This window comes from Fusarium vanettenii (assembly GCF_000151355.1).
Source record: "Fusarium vanettenii 77-13-4 chromosome 11 genomic scaffold NECHAsca_30_chr11_1_0, whole genome shotgun sequence".
Lineage (NCBI taxonomy): Eukaryota > Fungi > Ascomycota > Sordariomycetes > Hypocreales > Nectriaceae > Fusarium > Fusarium vanettenii.
Window position 1 is genome coordinate 330,825 of NW_003315855.1, and position 12,332 is coordinate 343,156.

The 12,332-nt window shown below is 49.3% G+C and overlaps 4 protein-coding genes across 4 annotated transcripts; all 4 read right to left on the reverse strand.

Annotated features, from left to right (window-relative positions):
- Positions 1–1,597: 1,597 nt before the first annotated feature.
- Positions 1,598–3,639, reverse strand: NECHADRAFT_72652 (uncharacterized protein; the record flags this gene model as incomplete). Its single annotated transcript, XM_003043153.1, has 4 exons — positions 1,598–1,944; positions 1,995–3,243; positions 3,297–3,447; positions 3,495–3,639. The coding sequence occupies 4 exons, from the start codon at positions 3,637–3,639 to the stop codon at positions 1,909–1,911; spliced, it is 1,581 nt and encodes a 526-aa protein (XP_003043199.1). The 3' UTR covers positions 1,598–1,908.
- A 670-nt stretch (positions 3,640–4,309) lies between these two features.
- Positions 4,310–5,431, reverse strand: NECHADRAFT_51338 (uncharacterized protein; the record flags this gene model as incomplete). Its single annotated transcript, XM_003043154.1, has 3 exons — positions 4,310–4,967; positions 5,015–5,139; positions 5,192–5,431. The coding sequence occupies 3 exons, from the start codon at positions 5,429–5,431 to the stop codon at positions 4,310–4,312; spliced, it is 1,023 nt and encodes a 340-aa protein (XP_003043200.1).
- A 2,107-nt stretch (positions 5,432–7,538) lies between these two features.
- NECHADRAFT_51300 (uncharacterized protein) lies at positions 7,539–8,905 on the reverse strand (the record flags this gene model as incomplete). The annotated part of the gene is made up of 4 exons (XM_003043155.1): positions 7,539–8,083; positions 8,147–8,289; positions 8,339–8,705; positions 8,770–8,905. 4 exons carry the CDS (start codon positions 8,903–8,905, stop codon positions 7,539–7,541), a joined length of 1,191 nt encoding a protein of 396 aa, XP_003043201.1.
- A 965-nt stretch (positions 8,906–9,870) lies between these two features.
- Positions 9,871–11,637, reverse strand: NECHADRAFT_86361 (uncharacterized protein; the record flags this gene model as incomplete). The annotated part of the gene is made up of 6 exons (XM_003043156.1): positions 9,871–10,283; positions 10,339–10,674; positions 10,724–11,278; positions 11,328–11,447; positions 11,498–11,563; positions 11,607–11,637. 6 exons carry the CDS (start codon positions 11,635–11,637, stop codon positions 9,871–9,873), a joined length of 1,521 nt encoding a protein of 506 aa, XP_003043202.1.
- Positions 11,638–12,332: the final 695 nt, after the last annotated feature.

Sequence of the window (12,332 nt, forward strand, 5' to 3'; positions counted from 1 at the left end):
TGTGTAAATCAGCGTCTCAGTCATCAATTCAGCTTCAGTGGTGTTTCCCCCGCTGGCTGGTAGCCCGGGCGCTCGTGGCCTCGATGTCGTGGAGCTCCATCAACGATGACGGCGCGGCTTTATTTCTCAAGATTCCGCGGTCTATTAGCGGTCTTTACTGGTTGATTACGTCAAGCCATGACTATAGGGCCTTCATGGACAGATTCCGGGATGGCACAATTCGTTCGACTGATATCTTGGTCGAATGGGGCCAAAACTTTTTAACGGTAACACAATGAACAAACCAGTGGGCTCAAAAGACATAGAATAACATAACTAACTCGCCTATCTTAGCTATGCATGAATCAAAAGCGCTGGCAGCTTTTGCAAGTTCTTCTAGATTTGGGGTTTGACCCAAGGATGAAGGATCTGTCGGGCAGGTAGGATTCACCTTGTCAATGAGTGGACTGCAAACTAAGTCAACTTGCAGATGTGCCGTTCATTGGGCGCGGGAATACGAACTAGATGGGACTTCTAGCCGTACACCAGAAGAGGTTCAAGTGATACTGAGGCAGTTGGCAGCCATAGAGCTTGAAGATGCAGCACCGCTAACCATGATACACCAAGCGATCCGAGGGGAGACGACACATTCATTGGACGAATGCATTCAGATGGAGCCGCAGCACATCAATACCCTAGACGATGTTGGGTTCGCCCCTTTGCATTGGGCTGCGTGGAATGAAGATATGGCTGCCTTTCAGTCTCTGATAACAGCACCGGCCAATGTCAACCAGCAAGCCAGTCATAGACGCGAGACCCCACTGCACTTCGCATGCGCAACTCACAACGTGGACATGGTTCGAACACTTCTCGATTCGGGCGCCTCCATCTCGTCGGTTGACATTGACAAATGGACGCCATTGCATTACGCTACCGGCACCATTTGGGGCCGACAACAAGAGATGGACGTGGTCCAAATTCTCTTGGATGCTCATGCCGACCCTAATTGTGAGGCAGGGGATGGATCCACGCCCTTGCACCTTCTGTTTAACAATGAGGATGTCGACTCGGACCACATGACGGCCTTGGCAAGAGCTCTCATCGACGCCGGCGCAGACCTTGAGGCCAAGATCGAAGATGGAAGTACAGTCCTTCTCCATGCTTGCGTTTTTTCATGCCAAAATGTCCTTTCCCTGATTGATCTCGGCGCAAATGTCAAAGCGGTAGACGTCAACGGAGAAAATATGCTCTTCAAATTGCTCAACAATGAAAGAGATCTCGAACCCGGTTTCTTTCACCCAGAATTGCTCGTGGGTGTAAATCCCGACGATCGAAACATATACGATGATACTTCATTAGACTTCCTGGCTGAAAGGGTGCGCGACTCCATCATGTGGCAGCCGCTGACTATTCGCGTCGCCGTTGACATGGTAGACCTGATCCTGGGAACCCGCGAGGTAAACTGGGAGGAAGGACTATTTCTAGATAAGAAGCAAGAGTTAGAAAAAGATGGTTCACACACTCGAATGCGTCGATGGGTGATGCACCAGCGTCGGTTGATGCAGCGAGACAAGTTGTGGGCTGACCATTACTGTGAGGAAGACGACCTCTTGGGGTGGTACGAAGATGAGTATAACGAAAGCAGTCCATCTGACACTGATGACTATGATCATCATGTTTCAGATGGCATCGGCTCAAGGGGTTGGGGAAGCATGAGCGAAAACGACGACGACGACGACGACGACGAAGAAGAAGAGGAGGAGGAAGAAGAAGAGGAAGACGGCGATGATGATGACAACAATGGCAACGATGACAGAGACTGGAGCGACGGGGAGAATAGCATCACTTTTCATGATGCCCATGAGAACTTGGAGTGATCTACTTCAGATAAATAAAGCCTTTTCTACCGAAATCAATCCTACGTCGAACCTATTCACGTCTCTTAAACACCAGCTGGCATTCGTCCTAGTCATCGAATTAGCAAACCTCCGAGAGTGCTCAGGCCGTGAACATACCATGGGAAACAAGGTCGCAAAAACACGAATCTCCTCCGATCGATCCGTCGCATGATGCTCCCACTCAAGCTCCAAAGCCGCCTTTCCAATCATGGCAGCCATGGTCAACGGCACATACTTTCTCGCCAGACAATCATGCGGTCCAGCACCAAACACTAGCCAGTTCTTGGTCTTTTGCTCAGCATCCCCCGTGATCCACCTATCCGGGTTAAATGTCTCAGGGTCCGGATACGCCTTTGCGTCGTGGAGGGCGGGGTAGCATGATGGGACGATCATGGAGCCTTTGGGGACGGTGTAGTTGGGTGTTACGGGGAAGGATCTTGTGGCGAGGTAGGGGATGAAGATTACTGGTGGACGCCAGCGGAGGAGTTCTTTGACGACGGCGTTGGTGTATGTCATTGATTCGAACATGGATAGTTCGAATGGTCGGGTTCTATCGCCACCTCGGATGGCGAGGTTTTCTTCTCGGAGGCGCTCGAGCACGTCGGGTCGTTGAGCGAGGACCTGGAAAAGCCAAGTAGTAGCGCTACTTGATGCATCCTGTGAAGCGAATAAGAACGTAAACATGGTACTGCCAATCTCTTCGTTTGTAAACTCGCGGCTAAGGTTCGTAGGCTTCTCGATTCCAGTCTCTCCAGCGGCGATCCTTTCGTTGTATCTCTTGGACTCCATCATGTGAAGAACCCATTGGTCAACAATGCAAGTCGGCTTGCCACCAGCAGCCATGTTGGCCTTGCATGCTGCTGCGCACTTGGCGAACTCTGCCAAGACGGCTTGAGCAGTGCGTTTCCCTTTCCAACACTTGGTGAAAGGAACGTAGATCGAAAGGGGGACATTGACGAGCTCGAGAGCAGCGGTGACGAGGTAAAAGTCGTCGGCAATCCTTTGAACAGCGTCCTGCGAGATGTAGTCTCCAAAGAATGTTCGACAAGAGAGTGCACAGTTGATCTCCCTGAAGAGACGCATAAACGCTGTAGGCTTGCCTCTATGGGCTTCACTCTCTTCAACGAATTTTCCAAAGTAGTCCTCGTAGACCTTTTCCTGTACTGGCAGGTAGGAGCCAAGTGCCTTGTTGGAAAAGAGGCCGTTCAGACCCCGGCGGTATTCGGTATGAGCCTTACCCATGAGAAAGACCCAAGCATTAGATCCCATGATCTCGGTCGCCATCGGGACGAGGCATGGCTTTGCGTATGTCGGGGACTTGAAGACTTTGTGGGCGATGTCTCGGTCGGAAGCAAGGACAACGAATCTGCACGGCACGGAGTCAGCGTTGGGCAGGTACTGGATTGAGTTCGGACTAACTTGTGGAACACTGATACGCAGCTGAGAGGACCGCTTGCCCATTGGGCAACATAGGCGTCAAACTTGGGGTATAAAGCCTGCACGAAAGGTCCCATAAAGGGGATCTTGAACCTTGGGCCAGCGATGGAGCCTTTTCGGATGAGGTATGCAACTGCAAACGTCAGTATTTTGCCGTCACTGTAGATCCAGGGGGCATACCTTGATCGTAGGTCATCAATAGGAGCAAGATGGTGAAGAAGACCTGCCAGTTGCTGCAATTGGCAAGATAACCCGTCAATACGCCATTGCTCGGGACTGGAGCTGCAGGGAGAGTCCCATTATGCAGCACGTCGCTGCCTTGCATGTCCATGATCATGATGAAGGTTGATCTTGGGGCTCAGAGCTTGATCCATTCAGACAATGAGCCGGCAACAAGACCCTTATGTACTTAATCCCCAGGGCTGCTGACTGATTCAACTCGCTCTGCTTTATCATCCATCCAAGGCGGGCGTCCGTTGAAACGAGCCGAATCCGAATACAAGACAAACCCTCGACTCTAACTGGCCAGATCTCAAGCCAAGTCGATCCCCCGAGAGAATCTCCGTAACACAAGCAGATTCACAATGTCTCCAACAGGGATCTCTATGAACCCGAAGATCCAAAAAGACCTGCCATGGCCATTTACGTACTAGACTCCGAATCAGAGTGTGGAGAACACATTTTCCATCACGCTATGGCCACGATAAAGTTGAACGGGCAATTCCGGGGAATGAGGTAAAGGAGATCTGGAGAATCTCCTGATGCCATCAAGCCCAGCCTTCTCGGTCAGTAACCAAATCCGAGGCTTGGTGTTGGTCCGGTTATAACGGTTATTCTTATTGCCGGCCAACGGTTGCGGAGTCTAGTCCTATTTAGTTCTAGTCTCCGAAACAAGCTTGAATCCGAATACGGGCGTCAACTCTGTTTTTGCGTCAACGCGTTTTTTGCCAAACGATTGAAGGGAGGGAAAGAGAGTGGAATTGTTTGGTATTGTCTCATGTCAACATGTCCTTCCAATGCTGCTGAAATATTACCCCTCGCGGTGTTTCCATCCATAGTATCCTCTTAAAGTGTACAAGTACATCCTCCCAAGTCTGGATCTTGAGAGATGTCGCGGCTAGATAAGCCTGTTCTGTAAACCACTTGCTGTTGATAGGGTCAATTGAAGACACCATTCCCACAGAAAATATCCAGAGTTTTAGTGACTCATCAACATCGCTTCCCACTAGGACTTCGAGATAACTTCGAAATTGTTGCATGATGGTCATGACCAAGCCGATGTGTGAATAATATGTTGTTCCGTGGATCGCGAGCATGTAGAGTGCCAAGGCGTATCGAAGACTTTCCGAGGCGGCCGACTGATGCAAATTTTGCGTGGAGAGTGGTGGTAACAGGAGCAACTTGTGCACCACGAAGCAGGTGAGGTCGTGCAGCTCAGTCCCTGATAAGCTTGATGCTTCTTGTGATATGTTGCGAAGGCGGGTCAAAATGTCGATCACAGTAGGGTCGATATCAAGGTCGTTGATGGCCTCACTTGGCGACTCAAAATCCGGTGATGCCAACAGCCACTGCAACGTCGGGCACACCCCATCCCCAATCCCTAGATCATCTTGAATAGGAAATTGAGGAGTTCCTGTAACAAGCATTGATACCCTACCGACATATCAGCAAGCGTTCGCCTCCGAGTTGGGTGTTCTTACCAAGCAATCATCCTCGCCGTTAGTGGACTTGATCGCCGGACGTGGCTTATCCCGCCTCTTACTCCTACTATGCGTTTAACCCCGTCAATGTGGGTTTTGCTAGCTTCAACATTTCCTTTTCCGTGCTATCCGCAGACGTATAAGTAGGAGGGGCACCTGCCAGGCGAGAGTTCTTACCTCAATCGCAGCCAAGGTGACGACCGAGTTCAACGTGTCATCTTGAAATGCCAGCGAAGAATTCTCAATCTTCTGTCGTATTAGGGATACAGAATCTACCATGAGAAGCTCTGAGATTGGAAATCCCTTGTGCGCCCTCAATTCTTCGTCTAGAGATGCCGTTTGTATTGACACGTGAAACAGTGCTGGGTCCGCAAGTGCGAGAGGCCACCATGATACGATGAATGGGTTCGATATCATGTTGAGGTCCAGTGGGTAATATTGAAACGCAATGTTAGAAAGAACTATCCAGGTCAGCTTTCAGACGCGAAATCGTACGTGGTGGCATACAATGGTGTATCAGGCGTTGAACATGTATGCGGGAGAGTCGGGTAGGCGGATACGAATCAAATGGATCAAAAGACGTGTCTACAGAGTTCACCAGCTTCACTGAGCTATCCTGAACCTTTCTAGACATCTTGGAATCCCTCTGAGCTACGCAAGTAACCTTGCTCGCCTTGTTGATCAAGGTCCTACCATGCCCCGGACCCTCCGGCGCCTGAAGAGTCAAGGGCTCATTGGCGTAAACGCAAGAAACCCTCCTCTTGATGCATCTCGAGCACCTCGGGGTTCGAAGATCGCAGCTGTGCTTTGCCTTTGCGCAGGCGTTGCAGGATCTGCGGAGAGTGGTGCGCATTATTGGGTGTTGTACGTGTGTTCTTGTCAGCGAGAGGAATGAGCTGAGATGCTGGGCATGGACATTTATAACGCTGGTTCTTCGGGTGGGGCCGTGGATTATCTAACCTGATTCAGTTGGGGGTGGGCTACCCTACATTCATGGTATTTTCGGTGTCGCGTGGACATTGACAGTGTCTAAAGCTGGAAGAAAAGATAGGGCAACTAATTAAAGAGATAATAAACAATTGGCCTCCATCTTTGACATTTTGTCTACTATTTGGTATGATTCTTTACTCCCACGCGTTATCGGGTTGATCTCGTTCCATCTTGATCCCTGCAATAAGGTGCTCTATACGTGCGTCGACATCACAGAAGAATGCTTTGATGATGATCACTCGTGTTATTTCTTTTAGCCCTTGAATTAATTAGCTCGTTTCTTTTCTACCTAAAAAGTATAGAAGTGCTGCTACCGTTGACTTCGCAGAGTCAGTACTCAAGTTACCCCACGCTGTTGATTGATTGCAGTGACAGAACGATTATAAGCTGGTAAAAAGAATCAGATAGGTCATGGCAATGAGCGGATTGGCCTTTTCAACGGCATTAGATTACGAAGCATCTCCTTGCCATCGTGCTTTGGACTACCTGTCTATAGCGAGGTAGGTACCCATGTATAGGGTTATGGACTACTTCCCTGGTAAAAGGGGGAAGATTAAAGGAACCTGTCTATATTTCACTTTGAAGTGAAGAAGATATGCATCAAACACTTTAAGCATGACGAGTTATATATATCTGTTAGTGCTGGCGTGTTTTATTGGTTAGCAATGGTTTGAGCGAAGTGTATCATCTGACATTAGGCACTACCACCCGAAAAATGATATGAAGTAGTTGAATAATAACTCAATGTATTGCCTTTCATAATCAATTTGCTGGCTTCGCTGATGATTTGCTCAGTCTCAAGCACAGGTCTCACTTTGACAATGAACTTCAGAAGCAAGCATCGGAAAGAAACGCAAGTACAGCCCGGCAACTGGTAGAAACAGGTTTCTGACCTACATGAACTTCGTTCACCCTGTCTTCGTATGTGCACTTAGGAAATACCTCACTGGTATTATTACCTTAACCTACTTATCACGTTTGTCTTTTGATCAAGAGCTAGTATCTACTCGCTCAAGTATGCTATTGAGGGCTAGACTTTAAATATAACAAGAACATAATATTAACGCCGTAAAGAATCATACCATAATGATAAAATAGTGGCTTCTTCTTTTTTAGTCTTCTCTGTTGCATGCAAGACAAGACATGATGAAGCTGGAGAGTATATCTGACACAGTAGTTGAGAATAGTGACTAATATGATATTCTCATAAAACTCTCTGCCACAAAGGAAAATTGAAAACACTGATGAAGATGCAAAGCTACTAGCCAGGTGTCCTAGGATAAGACAACTAGGGAGGGTTAATACACAAATAACGGCGTGGCGTACTGAACATGCCTAACAACGAGTAAAATGCCAAAGCAGCACATAGAAACACGGTGCTATTGATAAAAAGATGGGATTGAATTGGTATGTTAATCATCTAGTCTGAGTGGAAAGGATCACCAAGTAGATGAAATAAGAACGAAATTTCAGTCAAGATATCAGTAGACAAGGTGTGGTAGTGGGAGGACAGTTTAAGATTCGCATATCTTCTCTATATCCTCAAGGTCCCCCTTCCTTTGAAGAGTCGGCTCGTCAAGATCAGGCCTCCCCCGACCAAGATAGTCAATCCCGCCCATATCCAAGCACCGTTATAACCCTTTGCCTTGCGCAACGCCCCAGCCACAGGTGGTCCAAACAATAGAGCAAAGGACATGACAGAAAACGCCATGCCAAACCTGGTTCCAATCATCCTGGGATCACTTGCCAGCCTGACAAAGATGGTCGGCTGTAGAGCGAAGAAAGACCCCGTGAAGAACCCGTGGACGAGGACCGTGACAAGCAGTCGAGGGAGAGAGGTGGCTGACATGAGGCACAAGCTAGTGATGCCCAGGGCTACGGCAGTAGCGATGATCATGTTCATTGGGCCGATTCTTTGAGCGAGAAGGGCGGGAAAGATGCGCCCAAAGATTGAACTGCTGTTGAGGATTGCGAGCAGATACAAAGCCAGCTTCGGCGATACGATATCCAGGCCCAGGGCGTAGGGCTGGATGTAGACGAACGGCGTGTACATGCCCAAGAATACCGAAAAACAGCCAGCTACGAAGAGTAAATATGGCCAGTCAGTAAAGGCGGTTCTGTCGACAAGTGAACGTCGCTGACGTGGCTCTTTGGCAGCGCCTCTAGGTCGAAGCACGAGATTTGCGAAGCTGAGCATGACGAGCAATAGCAAAGCAACTGCGCGAACAGCCCATGGCAGAGTGGTTCGCGCGTGAATCTCTCGGACCATGATTGGCAACAAGACACTGTAACAAAGTTAGTGGCTATGTAAAGCTCACGAGGTGATGCACTTACCCGCCCAGTCCGCTTCCACACGCAGCAACTCCATTGGCAAGAGGCAGCTTGGTGGTGAACCAGAGCGAGGTGATAGCAACGCTCAAAATTGACAGGCAACCAGCTCCAATGCCAATCATCAAGCCTTGCGTGAGAATGTACTGCCAGTATCGATTGCACAGACTTTGTAGTACTGTACCAACGACAATAAAGAAGGATCCCACGGCAAGAAGATGACGAAAGTAGCCTGCATCGTAGATCGGGCCCATTACGAAGCCTGAAAACACCATGAGAAAGGTCTGGAGTGATCCAATGACCGAGATCTGGAATGGTGTGCGGCTTGAAAGTTCGTCATTTTCGTAAATAGTCTGAAAGGATCCAAAGCTGGCTATGAGACCTGTTCAATGGTCAGTGATCTCCCACCACTTTGAGACGATTGATATGATGCATACCCCATGTGCAGAAATAAAGACAAAATGAACCTGCGACTTGTAGCCAAGCCAGGAGGCCTCCGTCTGGAATGACCGTCGACGTGGACGTATCATTCACCGACGGGGCTTCATCTGACGCCTCTTTAGAAGAAGCCATGGCAAACAAACATCGAACACACAGGCCCAATGTTGAATCTCTACGACAAGACCAATAAAAGAGGGCTAGCACAGACTAATAATCGAACCTCGAACGACACACCAAGTGGGCGCACTCAATGCCGAGGCCCCATTTTACCCAAGTTTTTTCCTTCTCTTATGCGTGGATTACATTATCGCGTCCCACCAAAGGGCCGCGCGCGCTTCCTTTGTCATCACGGACATATTTCCGCTCAGGTAAAGGTCTTGGCAGGGCGTCTAGTGGAAGGAATGAAACCCAATCTCAGGAGATCGGGGCGAATAGGACGACATGGGATATCCCGGAGAATTAAGAAACGGTCAAGGCCAAGGTTCATTGCCGGAACATCACACCACGAAGTTCCACTTGGTCCAAACATGGGCTTCTCTAAAAACTTGTCTGGTGTCATGGACAAGGGCTATGACATTCTTGCAGCTGAAGCCGACCTTCCTGATATGATCGTGGGCCCTAGCTTCGCCGAATTACCTACAAGTGGTGCTATATCCGGCTGTAACACGCAGGTACTACAGTTGCATTAGTCTTCAGGGAATAATTCAAGCCCTGTGAAGCCGAGTGGGATTAAGAAGCCGAATTCCAGAAGCCGAGGTGGGAAGGTGATTGTAAAAAGGGACTTGTGTTTGTCTCCAAGACCAGGAACCGCAATGCTACAATGTGACATCTTATCTTTAACTGACACGTCGTAATCTGTGCCGTGTGACAGCTGAAGCTGAAACTCTGTCACAGTAAAGATGTCCGGCATTACGGCTTACAGCTACTGAATCTGGCAAGTCGAAAAACGTCAACAAACGCAATCAATTTATCACTCTTGTTTTGGTCGTTCATGCAGCTATTCTAGGAAGGTGGGCGTAAACTCAATTTTTAGATTCGGTACAAGATACTAATTTACACAAAGACCCCTGATCTGATAAGATGCAGATCCCCCAATACTAAGACTGAGCTAGGATGTCGTTCAGGTATGACCTCCAGCCATCGTCATCGACGCTTTGGCTCGCGTAACCAATGTACATGTCTGGTCTTACAACCACTACCAATGGCTTGCTTGCATCGACCCAATCCGCTGAGAATACAATCTCACCCTCGGCCAGCTCATGATGTCCATTGGTGACTCCCTGTGGCAGTACCGTACACACAGAAACCTGGTCATTACCAGGTGCATCCTTGAGATGCTGTCCAATGGACAACACCAAGAACTTGCCATACGAAACACTGGAGTACACTCTAGTCTCGTCAGAGCCGGTGGCCAAGACCATGTCAGGGCAGCGATCGCCTGGTCTCCAGATCCCCTGCTCCTCCCCACTGACGAGCGGAGTAGGAAACTCGTTATAGCTGACACCCATGCCTACATCCCCTGTTAGCGGACACCCCGAAAGCCTAATCGAGCCTTGCACACTCACCTGTGATGAAACCAGCATTTCGTTCAATCGTAGACACATACGTCTTGGCCTCACGAACAGTGTCTCGAACTAGTTTAGCTGCGACGCCGATGACTTGCTCGGCTGTAGATCTTCGCTCAATGTCGTAGCTCTGAATGACCTTTTCAAGCGCGCTCTCAGCCAAAAGGGAAGGTTGGACAAGGAGTCTGAGACGCCAGGCTAGAGCGAATGCATCGGCAGCACCCGTGTTGAGACCTTGGCCGCCGTTGACGGAATGGACGTGGGCGGCATCGCCAGCAAGGAAGATGCGACCGTTGCCATCCTTGGAGACAAAGGATCCAGCGATCCTCTCCTTGACTAGAAAGCGTTAGCTGAAGATCGGCACGATGTCACCTAGTGCGCCTACTGGTAAAGGTGCTGAACCATTCAGTCTTTTTGAAGTCGACTCTGTAAGGAGCTAGATGCTCCTTGATCGAAGCTTCAGCGAGAGGCTGAGTGACTTCACCCTTGAGAAGAACGTAGAAGCGGGACATGCCGCGCTCTCGAGGGATCCAAGCCACTCGAGATTGACCGTCGAGCTCAAAAGTGATGATCTCGGGGCAGGTAGGGAAGTCGGTGTCCAGAAAGGTGTCGAGAACAGCCCAGACCATCTCGGGCTTTGTACCAGTGAAGCTGATGCCCAGAGTGTTTCTCACAAAGGATCTGGCACCATCAGCACCAACGGCGTACTTGCTCTGGATCTTGCGACCCGAGCTTGTCGTGACCTCAACAAAGTCATTGGTCTCTGTGATTTCGGTGACGTGCTCGTTATAAGCAACGACACCTTCAAGTCGATTGTTCATAACTTGCTCAACCACAGGCTGGCCTATCATGAGAAAGTTCTTGTGGAGGGCATTCTGGATGCCTACCCACCATTCGTTCTGGCGGGACTTGAAGTCTCCATCCTTAAAGGTAGAGCTTGCTTTACGAAGGTCAGCAGAGGATCTTCACGTCTATGAGTAAAGGCTTACTGTTGCACTTGAGGCCATCTGGAAGGAGCTCATCAAGAATGCCAGCGACTTCATAGTACTGCTGAGTGCGAGCGTTCAATGCATCAGCTCGACCAAGCTCAAGTGTAGACGGCTTTTCGTCTGGACACTCGTCAGTATGTCACTAATGGCATAATTCTCTTCTCACTTACCCAGCACTCGGACCGAAACACCCAGAGGCTTCAGGAGAAGGGCAATGAAGAGGCCGGTAGGACCACCTGATGTTGTTAGCGTAGTCCATAAAAAAGCAAAGAAACTCACCTCCAACAATGGTGATATCAACTTGTTCCATGACTGCGAGAACACAAAGACGAGAATAACGAGAATAACGGATAATACAGAACAAAAACTCTGCTCTCAAAAGTCCAGCCAGACTCGTACAACTTGTATCATATCCAAACATCGGAAATACTCGCCCATCCTCGTCACCCAAAACAAACCCATGAACCCATTTACCCCCCCTGGACCACGCAAGGGGGACTTCCTCGGCAGAGTCCCCACCCACCGGCCGGAGCCGATTCCTCCTGCGGGTCGGGCCTTGTAAGCAGAACCGGCAGTGCCCCCTGGATCTAAGATGGGATGACCGGTGGGATAGCCGAGCGGCGCCGATCCACCGCGCTCCGCCACCGGCTTTTTAGCTCGGGGATGATTTGCATCAAAGCGGCCGTGACGACGCAAAGGCCCTTGTTCCGCATACCTTGTTTCAATTCACTTCTCGCCAAGGAATCAAGCGCCTCAGGGGATTACGCAACGTCCTTCTAGTTCTGGCCTCACTCCGGCGGTACATCAGGTTGAATTTCCAATTTGGTAATGCTTATGCAAAAAAGTTCACGCTGCCGAAGAATTTTCGGTGACGTTTTGAACATCATTAGATCTTTCGATTCTTGAATTGTTCAGGGGTTAGAACAGCCTCGGAATCTCGGAGCAATTCCAGACTTGGATACACCTATCGTTTGTGTATTGTTACCCTCCGTCTTTACAGACAGG